The sequence below is a fragment of the Toxorhynchites rutilus genome, chromosome 3, assembly GCF_029784135.1.
Source record: "Toxorhynchites rutilus septentrionalis strain SRP chromosome 3, ASM2978413v1, whole genome shotgun sequence".
In the NCBI taxonomy this organism is placed as follows: domain Eukaryota; kingdom Metazoa; phylum Arthropoda; class Insecta; order Diptera; family Culicidae; genus Toxorhynchites; species Toxorhynchites rutilus.
In genome coordinates, this window is record NC_073746.1 from 275812221 (window position 1) to 275834661 (window position 22441).

Consider the following 22441-nt stretch of genomic DNA (forward strand, 5'->3'; position numbering starts at 1 on the left):
CAAAGATACAATTGAAAGTCTTCTCAACATGTCCGTATTATCCCCACCTCCCCTACCATATTTTCCAGATTTGAAACATTTGGATTATTTCTTTTCTGCTCTGTATAATCTTAATATCAAACGTAAATGTGCAAAATAACTTGCATAAGTTGATTTCGCCAGGGGTTTGAATAGCGTGGATTCATCCTAAAACCGGAAGCATATACAAAAGATTGCTCCAAAACAGGATAAATAAAATATGAAATTTGAATCTACCCAAACAAAAGCTGCGCTGCGAATCTGTACAACACATCATATATTTTTGTTCCCGAATCCCTATCAACAAACACCAATTGAGCTCTGATCGTAATTTAATTAGCAGCTTATGGGCGCTGTGCAAAACAAGAATTCTAGGAACTCATTTATATTGACCGTTCGTTTCACTTGTTTTCCGCACTGCGACCATTATCTCATCGCCGGTGGGCAACCAGATGATGGATAAACAATGGCACGTAAATAGCGTTCAGAAGAGATTGTCTTTCTGTCTTCTTAAGATGTGTCAATGCACTTTGTTTCGTTAAGTTTATGTTTCATTTTGTCGTTCCAACGTGGGTTGAACAATCAAATAAAGTCTTGTACTTACTTATGGGCAACGCGTGCGAATCCCCCGTAGCATCGATTACTAGCCACATCCTCTGGCTGGCAGTCATTACCGTAGGCCCCGATTTGTTCGAACCGCGCATGCATGTCATTGTTGTGAAGGATGATAAGCTGGAAGTTGTCAATGGTTGGAGCACCGAAAGTCACAGCTGTTAGCAGATTTAATAGGAAGGGGAATGACAATATCCGTAGAATAGTCATTGTTGTTTGAATTACTATTGGGCTATGTCCTTTCAATACTGGTACCTGGGAATGAGTAAATAATGAGCAGAATAAAATGAGTATCCAAAAGCGGGAATCGTAAATATGCTTCTGTTAGTTCATAAAATTAATCGCGTTCCAAAAATTTATTTGAATTTTGACACAATTTGATTGATTTCGGTTACCCATACCAATTTTCGTCTCACCACATAAAATTGTTATTGTGCTTTCCGGACTTGACACTCCACAGCTGACAACCACAAATTCGATCAAATTCGATGCCGTGTTTGCCAATTACCTGATTTCACCGAAAATTAAGCAGGCTTCCAAAAACGCACCTAAAGGTCATCATGGTAGCAGCGTAAATCCATCCGAATGCCAAGCGATAAAAGCACGCACTGAGCGCCTCCCCCGCGTGGTGCACGCAATTTGGCGTACTGATATGCTGAATACAGCAATTGATTGAGTGGTGCCCTTAAATAACTTATTTACACCTTTTTTTCGGGGCAACGATACATTTCCTGACTAACGAAAATAATGCTCGAAGGGAGGATGGGAGGAAGCGGTCCCACTCGATATATTAATAACAACTGGTTGTGGTGATAAAGACCGAGCGTAATTCATGTCCTCGTCTCCCTGAATAGCAGTGGTTTGATCGATAGTGGTGCGGAGACGACCTGGCGCTTTGGAGTGCTCACAGCTGAAGGCTTCGATGACGGATTACACGGTACCGAGTCAAGAGTTATGCCTCGGTAATAGTTAGGCGGAATTACGCTGGGTCTAACCGTTGAGTCGACGGAATTTGGACAATAATTTCAACATTTATCATACTTTAAATGCCTTGCAGTGAGTGGACAGAAAAGTTGAAATTGGAACAAGATTTTCAAATAGTCATTAATCTTCGGAGGCTAGACTTATTCACATGAAATTGATTGATTTCCATGGGAAAATGTAACTTGTTTCATTAGCCCATTTCTGGAGTCGGGTCATCTAGCGAACATTGGAGATTTTCTGAATTTCCAAGGAGTTTGTTGCGACCTGCTTTGACCGTTACTTATTTTTGGAGTAAGATTACATCTTTCGGGAACATATTAGGAGCGTAATTGAACGATTGCCGCGATGCGTTTACGTATGATACTCATGATGGATTTATGAGATTTTTACATCAGTCGATTTGAGTACTCCATAACAATTCATTTTAATGAACCTTCGAATCTTATCTAAACGAAAATCTCACGTTCTGGTTGGTCGACTAGTACAAGCAATCTCAGTTGTTCATTCAATACGAATATGACCATGTACAATAAAATAACTGTATGTGCGGCGGCGGTTGTACTAAATCGAGAGAATTTAGCATACATTGGGGCAGATCGCTAGGTGTTCAGTTCTTGAGAACTGCGTCGCAAGCCCCACCCCTTAGTGATTCATCAGCCTATCAGAAATACATTAATGTGACGGTCTAGCGGCGAGGAGCATTCAGTTCATTTCGAAACGTGAAGCGATTTCCGCCACCAATCAAAAGGGACCCAAAGAGAAGAAAGATAATCGTATGAATTATATCAGCAGCTGCAAAGATGTTACAATTTTCCCTCGCAATGGATCGGATTTCCAGACGAGAATGGATCGGCCGATTCGAGCTGTCTGTGTTGTTGGGTTCGTCTCTGCCCAAGGAAGGTTTATACAGCGAGAAAAAGCATAAGCATAAGCAGAAGTGTAAGTGTAAGTGTAACACTTTCTGGCAGCAGTTTTGTTGGAAACAGGTTGACACCCAGGATAGTTTTTTTTACAATATTCATATTGTCACCGATCATTTTTTAAGTCATCGGTCGCAATATGTTGTCTGTGTCAAATAATATCTCTTTAGTTTGTAAGTAAAATTTTGTTTTGTTGTGACTGGTCTAATTGTTGTTAAATGTAAATACCTTGCCAAAAAATCGATGTAAACCGACTAACCCGACATCAGACCGACGTGGTTTGACATCAGGCGAAAAAGACATCTGTCAGGATTGACAGATGTCCTTCCGGGAAGAAATGGAAGAAGGAAATGGGAGCAGGAAATGAACGAGAGGAAAGGGAAGGAGGTGACTTAGAAGGAAAGATTGTTTTGACTTGGTCACTTTGTCCGGAGCCAGGAAACGAAAAACGAGCGGAAAAGTTGGAGAAAGTTAATTGAGGGGCTTAGAATGTAAGTGGTGTAAGTGATTTGATCGATTTCTACCACCTACCACCACGTTCTCACGCGAAGCTTTCAGGGCGATTGAGATTTCGGAGAATCCAGGAAAGCACCTCCTTCCTTCCAGCATCAACGGTGATCAGCAGCGCGACGACGACGACCACGAAGGACAGCAAGGGCCCCAACGATTACGATACCATACTAACCCGATAAACCGAAAAAATACAATTTTAAAGAAAAATCAACTCTAACTATTCTCTATTTTCCTCTATCATCAAAGCCAGTCCGTTTGTCCAGACAACTTCTCGTGTCCGCATTTCGGTTCTCCGCTTTACTGGTTTCCAGAAGTTCGGAACAGTCTTCCCGAGGGCCAAAGCCGACCCTGAGAAATATAAAACACTGGGTGAGCTAAGCTGGGCAGTACGGCTAAAGCCGTAGTTAACAATATATTAAAATCAATCACCATAAATGTTTATTTGCGCATCGAGAACGGATCGTCATTTGATCTGTCTTTTTTTGTCTTCGGCGAGCTTATGCGGTTCCGTTTGTTTGAAACGAAAAAGGTAGTGGAGAATCTATTATTCATCCATACATACTTTTTATTATTTTATTCATGCAAAACGCAGAAGCCATCCCGTCCAGGGCCACATAGGGCAGCTATCAACATATCTCATTCCACTTTGGCATCTTTTATCGTAATATATACCATCCAACGACTTATAGCCGACCTTCTGCCAATAACGTAACAATTGTACCACTGATGGAGTGAATGAACAATACCCAACAAACAAATAAAACAGCCCTTTCCAAGGTTATCAAATAACTATCAAAGAGTTGAATAATGGATTTTTTCAAACGTATTCAAAATCAGTATGTATGTGAAAGTTGTGTATCTCTACTTCCTGTTTCCGATATTAATCTTTATGTATCCCTTGTGTTGAGTCTAAATCGAGTATACAAGAACTTCATCGATTGTTTGTTCCTATCAATATCGATAATCTACCATTAGAGGAAATCGAAGAATATGATCTTGAAACGAGATACTCGTTTCACGATGTTTTTCGAACAATATTCGTCGATGACAATAGCTTATGTATCCCATTCGTTGTTTACTAGATTTTCGTTCAGTAACATCTATAGTGACGCAGCCATAGTGAAGATGGGGTAAAGAACTCCGGCACTACCTTGGTCGTATATCGACTTGGAAGTTAGGGCACCCCCTCCCCACGGAAAGTGTAGCCTATCTGAGCACCTGCTCTCCATGTTAGGGACGGCTGCATTGTCCCCGTGGCACTACGACAAGTTGGTAACCGGCCTTGTAATGCTGGGCAAGATGCACCAATGTATAAACTTCGCGACCTTCATATCGGAATCCAAAGAATGACTGATTTGATGGCGAATGCGAGTGGTTAATCGAGAAAAAGAACATCGCACAATAGCGAAAGTGGAACGATACAAGGAGTAGGGGAACAGATGAATCACGGTTCTAAAAACAAATCACCTACAGGAAGATCGAGATCGCGAATCGATGGGAGCGCTGTACCGTAGCAATGACACATAACAGTTTTACAAAAAGTTAAACAGTTCACGGAAAGCTTACGTACCACAAGCCGACAAAGCCTGAATTGATTTGTACGATAACCTTCTCACGAACAAGTGTGAGGTGACCGAAAGGTGGGATCAGTATTTTGACGAACATCTAAACGGCGATGTAGCAGAAGACGAATGCATGTCGCAACAGATCTAGGGGTTCGCGCGAAATATTACCGAACACTCGCCCCTGTTCTCCTGAAAGTTGAGGGGGAGATCGGTGTGCTGAAGACCAACAAAGTAGCTGGAGTTGATCGACTACCTTGTGAACTGTGGACATATGGTAGTGTTAGAGCGTTGCACCGGGTAATTATCAAACTTTATGGGTGGACAGTATTGTGAGACAAATCTACAAATAAAGAAAAATTGGATTGCGGTAGATACCGCGATCACATGTTGAGCACAACCTACAAGACACTCTTTAAAATTTTGGGAACCGCCTGTGAATCAACTCGGTAGGTTCTGAAGAAATGACGCAAATACAACGTGTCTACGCATAATTAATAACAATCGAACGAGTAGTTTTAATTTCGAAGGGATTTACGGCAAGGTAATGCTGAACATCTAACCCCGAACTGTATCATCGGCTGAAAGAACCCAATCTCATCGGGAATCGGACGATTACGGTGGACTGTCGTAGGTTGTAAGTATGTTGGACGACAACCCGGATAACGAACCACCAGGAACAAAGACAAATAAACGCGCAGCGTGCGACTCTTCGACTCTTCGCAGACAACGTAACTGGCAAGCCGCGGCAACGGACCAAGAAGATTGAAGACGACTTCTTCGTACAATACAGAAAATAACGGTCTATGACTAAACAATGGTGATGATGATCAACCACCAATCTATTTGTCCTATTGTGTGATCAACATTCATTTTCAACTTTAAAAAAGTTGTCTCTTATTGTGTCAGCTACAAAACCAAATTCTGAAGAGTCATCTCAATCTGTCCCTTTACAATGTGTTTCCATTCTAGATTTGAGAGTGATACGAATTGCTATCGTGACGTGGACGTTGAAACTGTTTCGTTTTCGTTGAAAGTGTTTTCGGAAAAAACGTTTTCCTTTCGGACAATTTTCGGAGAACACACGTTAAACTTCTACTTGAATGGCACTAACGTTCCCAATGGAACTTTCGCCGACTAAACGTAGGTATTACTTGCGTCATTTTTATTAGTAGTACTCAGTTGAGATTCCTTATGTCATACAATACGCCTTGAATGTATTCTAAGTGGCAGGCTGTGGAATACGCGTTGATCACAGTACGAGTCGGAACAAATTTTTTTGACGAAATATATCCCGTCCTGAACGGGAATCGAACCTGAACCCCCGGCATGATGAGCAACGGGAGCCATGGGAGCAACGTCAATCTATTCTTGACTTTATTAGAGATCATAGGAGAGAGGGGAACACATTCGGACAGTTTTTTTCCTTGATTTTTAATATTTTTTGTAAACTTCAAAAACAATCCTGAATTCATCCTTCATCCCCCCCGAATTCATCCCGAATGGTTTATTCGAATTTTTGAAAATTGCCTATTTGTCTTTTGTGCCTTTTGTTTGCCTCATGTGTGGGGCAGTTTCGGACAATCCCGGGGCACTTTCGGACAACGAGCAAAAATGCTTGAAAATGTTGTGTTTATCAACAGTACTTCCGTTTCCTCTTATTTCCAGAATTTTATGCATTCTTCTGTTTGTCAGTATTTGTCTGAAAGGAACCTGCTTACTATGGAGAGTCAGTCAAAATTCGTGATTTTGCATTCTTCCGTCCACGAGTGGTGGTTTTCCACGATGGCATTTTCCGAGGCCAAAGTTGCCAAAGTAAAATCGTTCTGTGCTGTAGACACAATGTTTTGCAGCATTGTTGACGAGTCAGTTGCTACTTCCGCTCTAGTGGGTGAAATCATTTGAGCAATCAAAATCCTTGTCTTAAAAAAATGTAGTCAAACATTCTGGAAAACTGAGAGCTTTTGCTTGAAAGGGGCCATAACTGACACATCCAGCGGCTGTAAGCGATGTGTGACATTTGGTGGAAATGATACAATAATTATGCAATTTTCTCGGCAATATTTAATTGTTTCCAAATTGCACTGATTGGTGTGATTGTCGAGCAATAGTAAAATTGATTCTTTTACGCTGCTTTTTGCTACTCTTTTCAAATATTTCAGAACATTGAGAAACAGTTTTCCCGTCATACAACCGCTAGTTGGGCAATTGGCAAAGCCAATGGACCCAGTTGGACCATCTGTGAGCATAGAATCATGAAAACGTTCCGTTCGAAACTCGTTCGATAGCTCTTTCCATCTCATCTTCGTTGATGCTGGTTCTATGGGTTTTCTTTTTGTAGTTTCGAACCATCATCCATCCTGAACCATCAGGCCTGAGATTAACACTAAATTGAAGTTTGTTTGTTCACAACAATCAAACACAAATTTGATGAGGTATTGAACAGTGTCCGAATGTGCCCCACCACTATCCAAAGATATCAAAATTTTATCTAATAAATAGACCGTTGTTTCTCCGTTGTTTGCCCGTTTTCATTTTAGTTACTAACTGAGATGGTGTACTTAAATTTCTAAATCGTTCATGAAGGAACTGTGGAAATACTTACAACTTCATGCTCAAAAGTTTCGAAACGAGTATGACAAAGGGCACTTCGTTGATTTCGTAAGTAATAAACGGCCAGGAGTTGTCAAAGTATATGACATATGTTGGTGGAAGGGCTGCTAACTCACTTATATTTTTTAATTTGGTTGAAAATTGTACCACTTATTTTTTACAAGCCTTGTCCGAAACTGCTCCACTTTCCCCTATTATGTTTCTGTTATCGTAATTTTCTCTCGCTAAACTCCATACAAATTAATCGCTTCGTACAGTTTACCACAGAGCATTTCCAAGTCTAATTAGCCGACGCTGCCCAGACCCTCTACAGATAGTTTTTTTAATTTGATACATACGCTGGAGGCTACATAAATTACATTTAAAAAAAAATCTCAGAAGCCAGCTGTCTGATGAAAACAAATTCTTGAAAAATAAATGAACTTTCAAGGAAAAATATTAACAATTATTAACACCGTCGAGAAAACTTACTTAAAAATTTAATTTTGAATTTAAAACTTATATATCACAAAATATATTATTCTATATTATATATTTTCATATTCGTTTTAAATTTATTTTCATCAGAAAATGACAAAAATCACAAGAGGAACGATATCGCGCTTCGCCTGGATCGAACGGTTAAAATGAATAGAAATTATTCGTAAAAAAAAATTAGTGGAATGGGACTGAATCGAGTTCAGATCAGAATTGTATGAAATTTAAAAAATCTAATAAAAAGGGGGGGGGGGGGGCGTGACAGGGTTCTATGCGAAATCTACTGATAAATTATTCAACTTTTTTACAGTAACTGTAACATTCTAAATAATTTTAAAAAAAATTAAAAATTAGGTCAAATAAGTATGCCAATGTTGAGATATTTTATGGGGGTAGGTAACTAAGGATTATGCTGTAGCTAATCTCGTGGGGAAATTCCAGTTCTAGTACCTAAGGAACCCCTAATTTCAATCCAAAATTTCTTACAGAAATAATGCCGAGTAAACAAAACAGACTGCTACGAATTTTTCTCCACTCAACACATCGGACAAAAGTCAACATCCCTCTACACAACGCTCACATCCCAGTCAGATACGACACAGTTTTGTATACGCATCATTTGCCCTGATCAGCTTACACCGAACCTTCATCCGCTGAGTACGTGGTGTGCTGAAATGGCTCCGAGATAAGATGCTCTTTATCGGCTATCATCACTTTGACACAATGGCATCGGCGTTGCCACATATAAAAACTTTGTGCATCCTAGCGGATGATGCTGTTCAATTCCTCCCTCGGCTGTTATTCTGTTATCAAAACGAACAGCAAATAGAATTGCCGTGGTAAAACGCTGTTATCAATACGATAAAGTTGTTGCTCGAGGCTTTTACAGGCGTTGAGGGAGATTTTGATTTAAAAAATGCTTATAACCTTGACCAGACCATCTCTCTGGACACACAAACCCATCGAAATCAGCGAGACTTAATTTAGCATCGATACATAACGAAGCAAAATTCCCCTTAATTGGGTACAATTATCGGCTGGGAGTTAATTGTCCGTTCTATTGCCATCATTTGTGTACAGCTTTCGTGACTGGTAAGTGTCCGAATAATTATAAATTTCCAACGAACCGTGACGAAGGGTTGTTTTTGTTAAAATTTGTAACTTGGTATCTGTTCGTATGGAATTCACAGCACTAACGAGAGGTGTTAATGTAACTGGAAATTTTTTATCTGATTGTGATCTGTCAACCTGTAGGTAACTGAAGCTTGTATCATATGTGGAGGTCGACAATTCCGCTTATTGCCTCAATAGACACGTGACAATACGTGTCAATGTGCCAACAATAGCGCGTTCATTAGCGAACCTACTCCACGCGGATTCTCCCACCTCATCCCACACTCAATAGAAGAACATTCGAAAACGTTGCCACCGGATTCCAATGCGAAGCTACTCTGACATCTTATCAGTCGTCTTACCACATACGCGGCGCAGACACTTTTTTTTTAAATCTCATAACGGGTACTTCAACCGGCGGGCAACTATCATTAGTGTCAAGTACTATTTTCGAAGTGAGTAAAAAATAGCCTCACAAGATTCCACCGGCAGAGAAAGGCACGTCGCCAACGAAGATGTCGTGCGACACTATACATTCTCGGGATGGATATAAATAAACAATCAGTCGGGAAGTCGTATCGTCTGGTCTGGTCCGGTGGGTCGGAAAATCATCCCACGACTCTTGGAAATGGGATGGGGGTAGTGAGAGCTATCTATCGGATTTGCCACAGTTTGTAAACATGCAATGTGAAGAAGGATCATGAATGAAACTGAAGCAGTGTTTGTTTTCGCGTGATACTCGCGAGTGGGATAAGTCAACTTTTTTCGCTGTACTGTTTAACGGCAAACAAAGAGGGAAACTGGATGATGATTTCCGAGGAGATTATATACGGAGATAAAACAACACGATAACCACCACCTAAGTATGGCTGGAGACTAGCTTCTTGAATGTGGCGTTAAGAAGAATTTCGTTCCAACTCGATTATCAGATTAATAGCACACGCTCGGAATTTATTGAAATTTTATGGGTTTAAAAAAAATTAGATACTTAAGCTACCTAATTTCTTTAAACCCATGAGGTTAGGTACTACCATAAGGTTAAGTACTACTTAAATTAGGTACTTGAACCTAGTTCTGATTGGTTGAAATCGAAGGAACAAGCTTCCTCTTATACTCACATTTGGATGCTTCACTGGCCAAATCGATTAACTCCATTTTTTTTATATTATTAAATTTTAGTGTCAAAGCACTTGATTAGCCCCTAACTGTATATATATTCAAAACAAATTTCTTCAATAATAAGTATTAACACCACTAAATGACAAAACATTTCTAGCCATTGAATAATAAATAATAATAAAACATATGAGGGGCTTAGAATGAAAGGGGTGTAAGTGATTTGATCGATTTCTCTACATCGACTCTCTTTTTTGGTCATAACTTCGCTGCAAATACATTCCCAGCTGTATTTGACAATGTGGAAGATAGGTCAGAACCTCATCTATCGGATTCTATAGCAAACTTAATTTGGAACGTTTTTGCAGTCGGATTATTAACTAAATAAAAAGTTGATGAAGAGAAATCGATCAAGTCACTTACACCCCTTGCATTCTAAGCCCCTCATATAATATTTTATCATTTTTCTCAACATCTTGTTTTATGGAGTTAATCGATTTGGTAATTGAAGCATCCAATTATTACTCAGTCATTTTCTGATGGTTCACAAGAGTTTTGCACCAATTATTTTGGGCACTCCATAACAATTTCATTACAATGAAAATGAAATAAAATTATATATTTTACTAGCTGACCGGCAAACCTTCAAACATTCACGTTTTTTTACTATGAGCAAATTCATGGGTCCAATCGCAGAACTGTTCATTTGACTGATCTTCTAATCGACCCCGTTTAATTTACCTTGTACTATTAAATTCCTAGTATTTCTAACAAAACTCATTATTATAATATCAGATTATTTCCAGACACAATTCTCATTCAAGATTTTTCAACCACTTGCAAATAACATGTTTCTCCGTTACATGACATGAATTTTTTATACAGAAAATAAGATAGAAATATAGACAGCCCTAAATCGGACAATTCCTTCCTCGAGTTCTCCTCTTATCAACACATCCGGCGATCCTTTTTTTTGGTATAGATGAAAGAAGATATAAGAGTGCGTTTCATCACATTGAATTCCATTTTCCAGTTTCGAACAAAGATCAATTTCGTTAGCGCAAACATCAAATGGACTAACAGCACTTGTCACAATGTAATTGTAGAACATATAGAAAATAAATAGTCCGAATTTTCCCTTTTTCCTTCAGAGTTTTCCGAAATTTTTCAATTGTCATGTTTGGTTTGAATATTTTTGGTTGATATAAGGTAAATGATTTTGGTTTGTCCAGTCGAAAATATGATCATGGTTTGTCCACTTTTTTGAATGCTCTAATTCAGTACACCTTTGTCAAATCAGGTATTCGAGTGTTTCAAAACATATAAATAAAATTGTCTATTTCATGATTTACAGTAGTTTTATTGTATATTTTTACGGAATCACATGTTTTAAAGGATTATAAAATACACCATCTATTGGTGTCAACGCGCCCCTCATTCGAGCTAACTTTCAGTCGATCACCAGATAATCATTTCTCACGTATTCAGACCTTTTCTAGATTATAACACCTACAAATATTGTAAACATCATGCTTGCACACCATTTGTAATAGATTAACATAGCTAAACCATTAAATTAACGCATTTAGATGAATTCAATTCTGATCATGAGTTGTCCAATTGAATAATGTTGTTTTGTCCACATGATTTCTATGGCAACCGCTTGGTGCGCTGCAGTTTATTTATGGTGTCCTTCGCGTATAGCAGGAATAATGTTTCTTTATGTTGAGTGTGTTTACACTTTTACAATGCCCAAGAAAATGCAATATTCTGAAGAAAGCCTAAATTAGGAATGGATCAATATGATGACAGTAAACTCAAGCAATGATAAATGCAATATTTACTTGAGAATCCGAATGTTTTCATTCAAAAATGGTGATTTCTAAAGCAGGACAAACCATGATCAGAGGTCATAATTCCTCTTTGAGGAAAATCGTTAAAAACATAAAAATTTGAATAATTTCAACGCCTTATGGTAGTATTAGCAACTAGAGACTTGGGGCTTTTCAACAAACCCAAACTCGTATCGATTATATTTGGTTTTCATGAAGAAAAATCGATTTGCATTTACTAGTTGCGTAAAAACACCCCAAATCGGACAAACCAAGATCATTTACCCTATGTGTAATATTTTTATGGGACCCCCTCTCCATTCCAGAAATGGAGGGGTGTCATACCATCATAGAAACATTTCTCATACCCAAAAACTCTCACATCCCAAATTGTGCTTGATTAGTTCTCGAGTTATGCAGAAGTTTGTATTTCGTTTGTATAGCAGTCCCCCCTTAGAGAGCGGGAGGAGTGTATTCACCATATAAACGTTTCGTGCCCCGTAAAACCTTCACATTCCAAATTTGGCTCCATTTGATTGATCAGTTTTCGAGTTATGCAGAAATTTGTGCTTCATTCGTATGACAGCCCACTCTTAGAGAGGGAGGTTGAGAGTCTAACCATCATAGAAACATTTATTGCATCCTAAAACCTCAATATGCCTAATTTGGTTTTTTTTGTTTGATTATTTTTCGAGTTATGCAGAAATTTGTGTTTCATTTGTATGGAAGCCCTCCCCCTTAGAGAGGGGGAAGGAGTATCTAACCACATTAAAAACATTTATTGTACCCTAAAACCTTCACATGCCAAATTTAGTTTCATTTGCTTGATTAATTCTCGAGTAATGCTGGAATTTATGCTTCATTTGTATAGCAGCCCCCTTAGAGAGGGAGGTGGAGAGTCTAACCATTATAGAAACATTTATTGCATCCGAAAACCTCCATATGCCTAATTTGGTTCAATTTGCTTGATTAGTTCTCGAGTTATGCAGAAATTTGTGTTTCATTTCTATGGCCTCCCCCCTCAGAAAGGTGGGAGGAGTGTTGAACCATCTTAGAAATGTTTCTTGCCCCCTAAAACCTACACATGCCAAATTTTGTTCAGCAATGCAATGATTAGTTGTTGAATTATGCGGAAATGTATGGTACATTTGTATGGCAGCCCCCCTCCTCAGAGAGAGGGGAGGAATGTCTATTCACCATTTGCTTGATTAGTTTTCGAGTTATGTAGAAATTTGTGTTTCATTTGTATGGCCCTTAGAGAGGGAGGAGGGGTCTCAAACTATCACGAAAACCTTCCCCGGCCGAAAAACCCCTACATACCAATATTCATGTTGATCGGTTCAGTAGTTTCCGAGTCCCTAAGAATCAGAAACCCATTTTTATATGTATAGAAGACGAAACTATAGACTTCAAAACCAAGGTGCCTGGCGATATCGGCATTGCAAATACATGTAAGTTGGGAGAACTTTTGTTCCACCGAAATGTGTTCCTTAACCCAAACTTCAAAACCAAGGGGCCTGGGGAAATCGACATTGTGAATATATGTATGTCGGAAGAATTTTTGTATTGCAAGTAAGGTGAGTGATACGATTAATTCTGGCAATTAAAAAAAGGCTTCGCGAAATTTCATATCGATGACCGTTCATGCATTGTAAAACGTTTAGCGCAAGTGTAAGTGTAAAATAGTATATGGTAGCAGTTGTGTTAAAAATGGTTTCAAATATGAACGATTCATTTCAATTTTCATAAACAAAAACCAATATGTGTTTCCGCTCGAGAACGGATCGTCCGATTTAATATGTTTGTTTCGTTGTGTTCATCTTCACTCAAGGAAAGTTTATGCGGCGTCTTCGTAGCCTAATTGCTTGCGTGTTCGATACTAAGCAAACAATCATGAGCTCATAACTCAGGGCTCTCAACTGACCATCTTTGTGTGTTATTCGACGGAACAGTACAGAAGACCTTAACAAAAAGAAAATGTACATTATTTGTCAAGATATTTTGCAACAACTTGAACTTGACACATATTTTCCTTATGCCAAAGAACAAGATTTGGACATCGTTTGAACTCCCTTTCGATTGGTAGTGACGAAAGTTTCGGATCAACAAGCTCATTGATCTACAAATGATCGATTCTTATCCTGATATACGTGATAAGCGTTACGAGAGTCGTTTTGCGTAGTATTCATGTGAATCTGGATTTCTGATGGAAACAAAACACCGTAACAGAGTAGATATCGAAGATGACATGAGGTGTGCTTTTCGACAACGTTCTCAAGAATTATGATTTTGGCGGAAATTTTTTACAGTCAGATGCAAGTACAAAATCAAATTTATTGCGAATATAACTTGAAAACCGTTAGTATTCTTTCATTATTTTACTGATATGCTACAGATTTTTTTTTAGATAATACTGATAGGGGAAAACATTGGGATTAATTTTCTTAAAGGGGGGGATGGTGTAAGAAAGGTTGAAAACCAGTGTTCTAACTACTACGTCCATGCATCAATTATCATGTGATGGGTATCAAAGCCTCTCATTCCACATACAATCTGCTGCGTCGGTAATTGGTGCTATTTATATCACAACAATGGCCTCATATCAACAGTCCCGCTGTGTATGTAGTCCAATTGTGAATATTCGAACAAAAGGAATATTCTTACGCCGAAAAAGGACACATGTGTTGTCTATCGATAGAATAGGAATCTTGCGCCTGAATGGCTAATGTGTAATAGATAAAAAAAAGTGTATCGATAAGATAGGAATACTCTTACGCATAAATGGTTACTGTGTAATATACAACATGAGAAAAAATGTACACGATAAATTCGGCTCTGTTTCAGCTAAATTGCTAAATGAGTCTTATCAAAATGAACGGATGGGATAATGAATATTCCAAAAAGGGATTTCTTCAAAACGGTCTTCAGGACGGTTTTCAGGACCACCAAATCATTATCAAAAAGTTTAACGATCTAATTTTTCAAACATATCTGAAACCAGCATCCAACAGGTAGCCTAACGGAGCCCTACGTCAACTATGCGGACACAACTCTCCTGTGACTTTTTTCTAGAAACCGATATAACTAAAAAACGGCAAGCTGCAATGGTGCGCTACAAAGTTCTCGCTGTTTTTAAAGGGATATTCTAGTCTAGAAATTCTAAAAATAAAAACCATTTTTTTCTCCATATTTCTGACGTTTAGATATTCAAGAATATGTTCTTGGAAAATTTTTATTGAAATTGTCATTGTTTACCAAGTAAATTATTGACAACAAACTTTAAAATCGTTTTCTCTACTTTTTCCAAAATGGCGTAAACGATATCTCAAATTCAACTGAACCGATTTATTTCAAATTTGGTATGAGCATACCTCGTATATCTTTCACTTTCGCATGAACCAATAACATTTTTATTTTATTTTTTTAAGTTTTACTGTTTTTAGAAAACTGAAGTCGTTATTAAAAACGTGCGAAAAAAATTGTTTTCATTTACCATCAGTGTTTGCCAAATGATCCACTCATTGAAAAAATCGCTTTCGTTCGTTCAAATATGATCTTTCAGGAAACATTTCCCCCAGCGGTATTCTTTTGTTGTTATGTGTTGCAAATCACGACACAAAAGAGAACGAGACAACTCTGCATCGGCTCGCACTTTATTGCACACCAGCATGCAAGCAAAGCTATCATATACGCTTTTGGTCAGAAAGCTTATTTTCTTCATTGCCTATAACATATGCATATCGACCTCTCCATGCATCATGAAACAGCAGGATCGTACGGACCACACAAAGCGAAAGATTCATATTCAACTAATGTAGCAGATCCTGATTTTTAAGTCTCAGAGAGTGCAAACTATATGATTATTTAGCTCGATAGAAGCTCAAAGAAGGGTAGTCAGATTATATTTTTCATTTTTAACGCCGCTATCCCTTGAAATATGTATATTCATATAGAACGCATAGTTTTACTAGCAACACCCCTCCAGTGAGAAGCAAAAACTCTCTCGTTTTATCTCTTTTTCCCATTCGCTGCTCTCCGCAAATGGTGACTGAATGATGACGTAATTTTTCTTGTATCATTTATTACTTTGCACTTTTCTGTGCAGTGGGTTTCGCTATAGTAAAATGGGACGATATATGCGGTTCAAACTTGTATGCAGGCTTCGAAAATGGTATGCGATGTTTGATACAGATCGGATATGCAATCAACAGTCTTCGTTCCTCTCTTAGTTTAATCACTAAATTTTACACAAGTGATTACTGACATTCATACAAGTATCTGAATGATCCTCTCATATTTGGTTATATGTTCGTGAGAGTTTACTTGCATGACACATTGTGTATCATTCGATTTTGATCGAACTCCAAACACTGTTTACCATAGAGACGTTTCTATTGAACAAGAATCTATTTGATTTCGATGTAGGACTACGGAACTAACCGGCTAACCGGAAGATATAGGGGGTAAAATGGAAATCTAGGCACTGAACAAACACACAAGTATTTCTTAATAGATCTTTCGCTGTTTTGGTTTTTTTGGTTATCCGAAACTTAAGGATAACCAGAAAAAACTAAAACCGCGAGCCACAGGGCACGTGTTTTTAAAACTCTTCCCACTTCACACGCTTGTAACTTTTTAAATGTTGAATAATTTTTGTTTGGGGGGATCATTTTTCTATTTTCGAAAGAAATAATTAACACTGAATAAAATAATGGATATTAAAAAATATTATTTGATTTATTTGTTCAAAGCTCGCTTAAAAAATTAACTTTATTGTGAAAAATTGTTTACAAATGATTCGTTTAAAATATTGGCCATTGTAAGCTACAATTTTTCCCATTTTGCAGACAGAGCTTGAATACCGTTACAGCATGAGTCTTCGTCTTTTGGGGCTATTCACAAATGAAGTCATTTTCGCGTGTCTGCATATGAGCGGAACTGTTGACTAGCCAGATCTTAAGCCATCGAATGGAACAAAAATAGTGAACGCCGCGATACCTGGGGATAGAATTTCCCGTTTGAGTGTTTACATGAAGATTTTAACGAGTTGACAACGTGAACCCATGTATTGTCAAGCCGTAGTAGTGCTTTTTCGTGCTTTTATAGAGGAACCAGCACTCTGCACTTGGTACAGGCGGTGTATCAGTTCCGAAGATAGTGTAGAAGAAAATTATTAGCTTCCATTAGCATTAGATTCGTCTGGACTCCTTCCGTCTATAGCACTGCAGTGATTGGGAAAAGGTATTGCCACGATGAAAGCTGCAGATAAACAAGGAGGTATTTCAAAGCAAGCCTATTATGGTTTTGTCTGGCACTGAACCCCCTCAGCATGTCGCTCAAGCAAAACGGTCATGAATATAAAACATGGTTATGGCGAAGAACATGTGACCCATACCGTTTACATTGGTTATCTCAAGATCTACGCCGATTCACGCCAGTTGTTGGGTTGTCGAAGACGTCAGGGACGTCAACATGAAGTTTGGTCTTAATAGGTGTCCTTGCTGAAAGGACAAAAAACTGACCTTTAAAATCTTGAGAAGAAGGCGAGAAAATCATTCATAGAGGCCCTAGAGATGAACCAGCATTTGGCTGAAAATCTCTTTAATAAAGAAGGAAAAAAATCACAGAGGCCGGCATGCACTGGAGGCGCGGGAGGGAGGGGGTTACACACAAAAAAGGAAGAGTTGGAATCGTTGATATGTTTGTCCAAGTGCAACAACTGCGGAAATACTTCGCAGAAGGCGTCAATCAAAACGCGCAATACCAGACTGTTTGCGTTGCGGGTAGAGAAACCAGCACTCTGCACTTGCCACAAGCGGAGTATCAGTTCAGCTGCGTTCTGCAAGTAGTGTAGAAGAAAATTACACCTTGGAAGGAATCCGATCATTAGCCATAAAACTCAATCCAATCGAACGATCTCTTCGGAGCTGGAATTGCCCGAAGGCTCTAATGGAAGCGTTAAAGGTGCTGAATATGAAAAAGTAGTTGGCCGACATCCAAAAGTCGATCATCCTTAGCCCCTACCCTAGGACAAGACTAAGCACGAACATGCAGATACGTGCACTCCATAGAGCCTAGTCTTCCTTTAGCATTAAGAAGTCCCAAGGGATGAGAAATTTTCTGGCTATATTTCAAACGCCAAAGAGAAAGATAATATGATGATAAAAAAAAAGACGGGTGGGTAATGTCGGGGATATAACCGGAGTGACGTAGGACTATACAAAGGGGACAGCTTTTGTTAAATATATCTTCTCCTACGTGAATACCTACCTATCTACCTGAAAAATGGATTAGTTTACTGTTTACTCTTTATGAATATGTTGATGGTTCTGAAAAGAACCTTTGGTGTTGTGTTTTTGTTATCACTCGATATTCCCATCTTGTTCGGTTAAACCTTCCTGTTTAGCTATTGCGTTTGCCACTAGCCACAGCTTTCACATTTGGAAAATTCTTCCCATCCAGCTTGTGACATGTTGTTCAGTAAATTACATTTAATGCGACGTGCCGGAGAAACACACTCACTGAAACTAATTGTTGCCTTGATGAGCGCCGAACCGAAGCTGCTCTGTTCTTGATGCGGGTTTTCTGATTGTCGTGAGCAGCTTTGCAAGCCAACTCGAGCACTCCGACGACCGAAACTCTATAATCGCTGTTAGGTATACTGGTGCTCCGGCACCAATCCGTTCGGCCTAGTTACCCTTGCGGAGCAATCAGTGAATGCGACCAACAGGGAACTGGAGACCTGCACGGTTCGAGTGAGACTTTGCCTTTCCCTAAACTTGTCCTCCTTTGTTACGTCCACGATGCCGATGCCGTACAACCACACGGGTTTACGGTTTGAAAGAAAATAAGATATTTTTTTGGGGTCCGCGTGTTTTATACTCTAGCGGTACACACTCACAGGATAGAGACAAATCGGCAGACTCAGCCAGAGGAGCGAGTCCAACGAGACGAACGAATGAGCGTTAAAAGGGAGCGATGGCAAAAAAATACATTCATTACGATTTGTTCGCTCGTTGGATTCACATGCAGGCTAAAAAGGGTCCTTTTCAGGATCACAAAATTATCTTCAATCTAAAGAGTTTATTGTTTTGTTATCACTCGATATCCCCATCTTGTTCGGCTAAACCTTTCTGTTTAGCGATTGCATTTGCCACTCGCCACAGCTTTCACAGTTGGAAAATTTCTTCCCATTCAGCTTGTGACATATTTTACAGTAAATTACATTCAATGGCACGTCGCATTACCACCACTCAGTATCGGATTGGAGGTAATTTTAACCTGTAATTGAACATTTGCGATGACAGTGGTACAGTGTCGACTTTCAATGTGGGGTCATAATTTGGACCCCGAACTCTATGTTTACAAAAATGTCCAACTAAATATGTCGCATTGCAGGTCCGTCCAATTAGCTAAATGTCGAGATAAGTGTAAATTACTGTACTTTCAATCTAGAAGCAATTTAAGAATTGGTGAAAATCAATAAGCTCAGAACAACTGCCAAATTCACATACTCATCATATCCTGGCAAACAAATTATGAAAAAATAATTTGTGTTTTATTATTATTTTGGATATTGTTTTAGAAAGCATTGAACTGTATTTCATAAACTTTTTTTTGAAGGTTTAATGGCCCTGAAAAGCGCCTTGTTTTATGGAATGGTTCCAATTTAGAAAACTTAGTACTCGTGGTTTTGAAAAAAACCATTTCGAACGCCCTCGATGCCGCCTTGTTCTGGATTTGCCACCAAAGCAGTTTGTATAAAGAAAAGTTTTTTTACTTCTGCTACCTGATGCCGTTTTGCGATTGCGTTTGCCACTCGCCACTCGCTGCAACTGCCTGTTGTCTTGATGTCCACCGAACCGAATGTGTTCTGTTCCGAATGCGGGTTTTCTCATCGTCGCGAGCAGCTTTGCCAGCTAACTCGATCACTTCGGCGGCCGAAACTATATAACTTCGGCTAGGTGGACTGGTGCACTGGTACTAACGCGCTCGGCCTAGCTACCCTTGCGGGGAACTCCAGATCAACACGGTTCGAGCGGGATTTTGCCTTTCCCTTCACTTTTCCTCCTTTACCGTGTCCAGATATGGCTGCTTGGGTTGGTTTGTTGATGTGTTGTGATGCGAACCGATGTGGTGTACGGTTTGAATGAGAATGATCGTTACGGAAGGAAGGTAGGAAGGTATTGTATTATAGAGACTTTAAACTTTTGCAGTTCATTCGTCTCCCCTTTGAAAACTCTACTCTACTTTACTCCAACGCTACCACCTCCACTCTCTTGCCTTGAGAAAGGCACTCGATCCCTCGCCGTCCAGCTCGTCCAGCAACGATGTTGTCCAGTCGGTGTCCACAGAAAGAATGTGATCGTTACGGCAGCTGAGCGGGGATTTTTAAGCTGACTGGCTGGCTCCAGAATTACGCATGTGTGAGACTGCGACCAATGTTTCGTTCATTTTTTTCTTTTTCCTTTCCAATCGTGCTTCATTCTATTTCGCTGCTGCTCTGGTTGCCCGTTTTGGTCGGTACGATTTGAGGAGCACAAAATGGACCAATCAAAAATGGGCACATAGTGCATTTTGACAATGCTTGATATTTGACAATTATTCAATTATTTATCTCAAGAAAAATTAAATGTTATTCGTTATGATAGATGCGTAGATATATTTCCTATCAATTGATGCAAAAACCTTTGCGATCTATTGAGAAATGCTCGAGTTATAAGCGTTCCAAATCTTGTATTTTTTCCTACTTGTTCAGTGCCTAGATTTCCATTTCACCCCCTATATCTTCCGGTTAGACGTAGTCCTACGTCAAAAATACAGAAATTGTAAATTAACCGCTTTACGAGCACCGTTTTTCTAATTCTCATGCAAAGCATCGCTTTGATAACGTTTGTTTGGCGTAAACAAACATCTTCGAAACGGTATACAGAATAAACACCGTACTCTTCGCATGCAATCAACTTAAACACTAGTAAACAAAAAGTGGCAAATGGCAATGAATGTAAAACATTATTTCTAATAAGTATAATTTATCATTCCTAAATACATGGCTCGAAAGCATAATTTCAGTCAAGAACATTATGGATAATCTTTCAATTTGCCAATAATTCACCGAAGAATAGAATCTTTGAAAAACTGTTCCAATCGTTTCATGAAGATGAACTGTATACAGCAATGGACATGCTACATAATAAAAAGAATATTAAAATTAGATCAATAATTTGCAGTAAAAATATAGCATAGTTAATTACGTAAACTATGTTTTTTACAGTGTTTACGGTGTTTAAAATTTTTTATCCACCCCTGTTTTCACATATACTAGGAATAATTGCTTTGTGTATTTGTTTCATAATTTTTTCAGTACTTATCATTTTCCAATCGAATGTGCTTGAAATTTTAGTTATCATAAGTAATCATAAGTATGTCGTGAGACACATAAAACAAAAACAAACCGAAGCAAAACATGCCAAAAAAGTTTACACACCCAAATATACTTCGCACCATGTTTGCCGTTCCCGTCATTTTGAGAAATGTTAAAATTGCATACAGTTGTTATTGTCTAGTTGGGAAGGCTTCGTGATCAAAGCCTGTTTTATTCTGCTCCAAACTGCCCACAAATTCCCCCATGTGTCCGAAAACTGACAATAGAACACCAATGTACGATTGCTGAAATAAGAAAAAAAAGTTTAGAGAGAGTGGTTCTCAAATACAAACGTAACCAGGACGTCCATCAGAGACAACCAGGGTTTCCACATTTAATTTTGTAATATTTTCTGAAAAAAATCTGTACATCTGTACTTTAGGATGAAAATCTGTGTAAAAAATGTGTATTGAAAAATTAAGGGAAAAATGAATTTATTTTTCTTCTTCATGGGTTGTTGAAGTCGTATCAATACACAAAAATAATTCATAAAAAGATTTTCTCATAATCCTCTGAATTGTATGATGTTTATACATGGTTTTGTTGAACTTTGCCTTCAAATTTTTCGTCAATGGAAACAAAAATTTCACATCACGCCTTCTGGCATCCAACAGATATATCTGAGTCACTCAATTTTTGCCCCATAAGATTCGTCTTGAGTAAACTGAATTCGTTATCCAAGCCATGTCTATTTACTGCTTCAACGAATTGAGGACATTGGCGCATCGAATCATGAAGGTTTGGTATCTTGAAAAAATTGAGGATTTATCAAGGCCGGATATCAAGGATCGCTGAAATCAAATCGCTTTGAAATCTGCATCACGGGATCAATATAGAAGTCACGACAAATCAGTTTGAAATAATAATATCTTAATGAATGAAAATAAATCGATTCAAGAATGCATTACACTTGGTTCGTTGTGGTTGAACGCAATTTTGAAAAGTGCAGATCAGTCCAATTAACACGCTTCTACACTTCATGGCAGCCCTTCGGCTATCTTACTTACCAGATCCCGACGACATCAGATCCCAAGAACTGCCCGAAACAGAAAAATCTGTTAATGATTCGGATCTGCCTTGTTGGAGAAAACGATCACTATCGTCCGAGGCCATATTGTGGGTTTATGGGTCGCTTTGGTTGAATGCAATTTCGATTTTTTACAGTCTGCTACACACTGCAACCCCGACCATATAGTAAAAAAAGTTAACAATTGGACGAATGGGTATGTTATTTCGATTTTACTAGTCTGTCGTATT

The 22441-nt window shown here is 38.7% G+C and overlaps 1 protein-coding gene across 3 annotated transcripts in view; it reads right to left on the reverse strand.

The window, feature by feature from the left end:
• LOC129777936 (protein 5NUC-like) overlaps positions 1-22441 on the reverse strand; it is a 36791-nt gene that overhangs the window by 10420 nt on the left and 3930 nt on the right. For 2 of the 3 annotated variants that reach the window (XM_055784540.1, XM_055784542.1), the window contains exon 2: positions 623-885. In XM_055784540.1, the coding sequence (XP_055640515.1) occupies positions 623-885 (263 nt within the window). Of the gene's footprint in view, positions 1-622; positions 886-1138; positions 1662-22441 lie in introns of those variants that run through there. The other variant, XM_055784541.1, reaches the window with a different exon arrangement.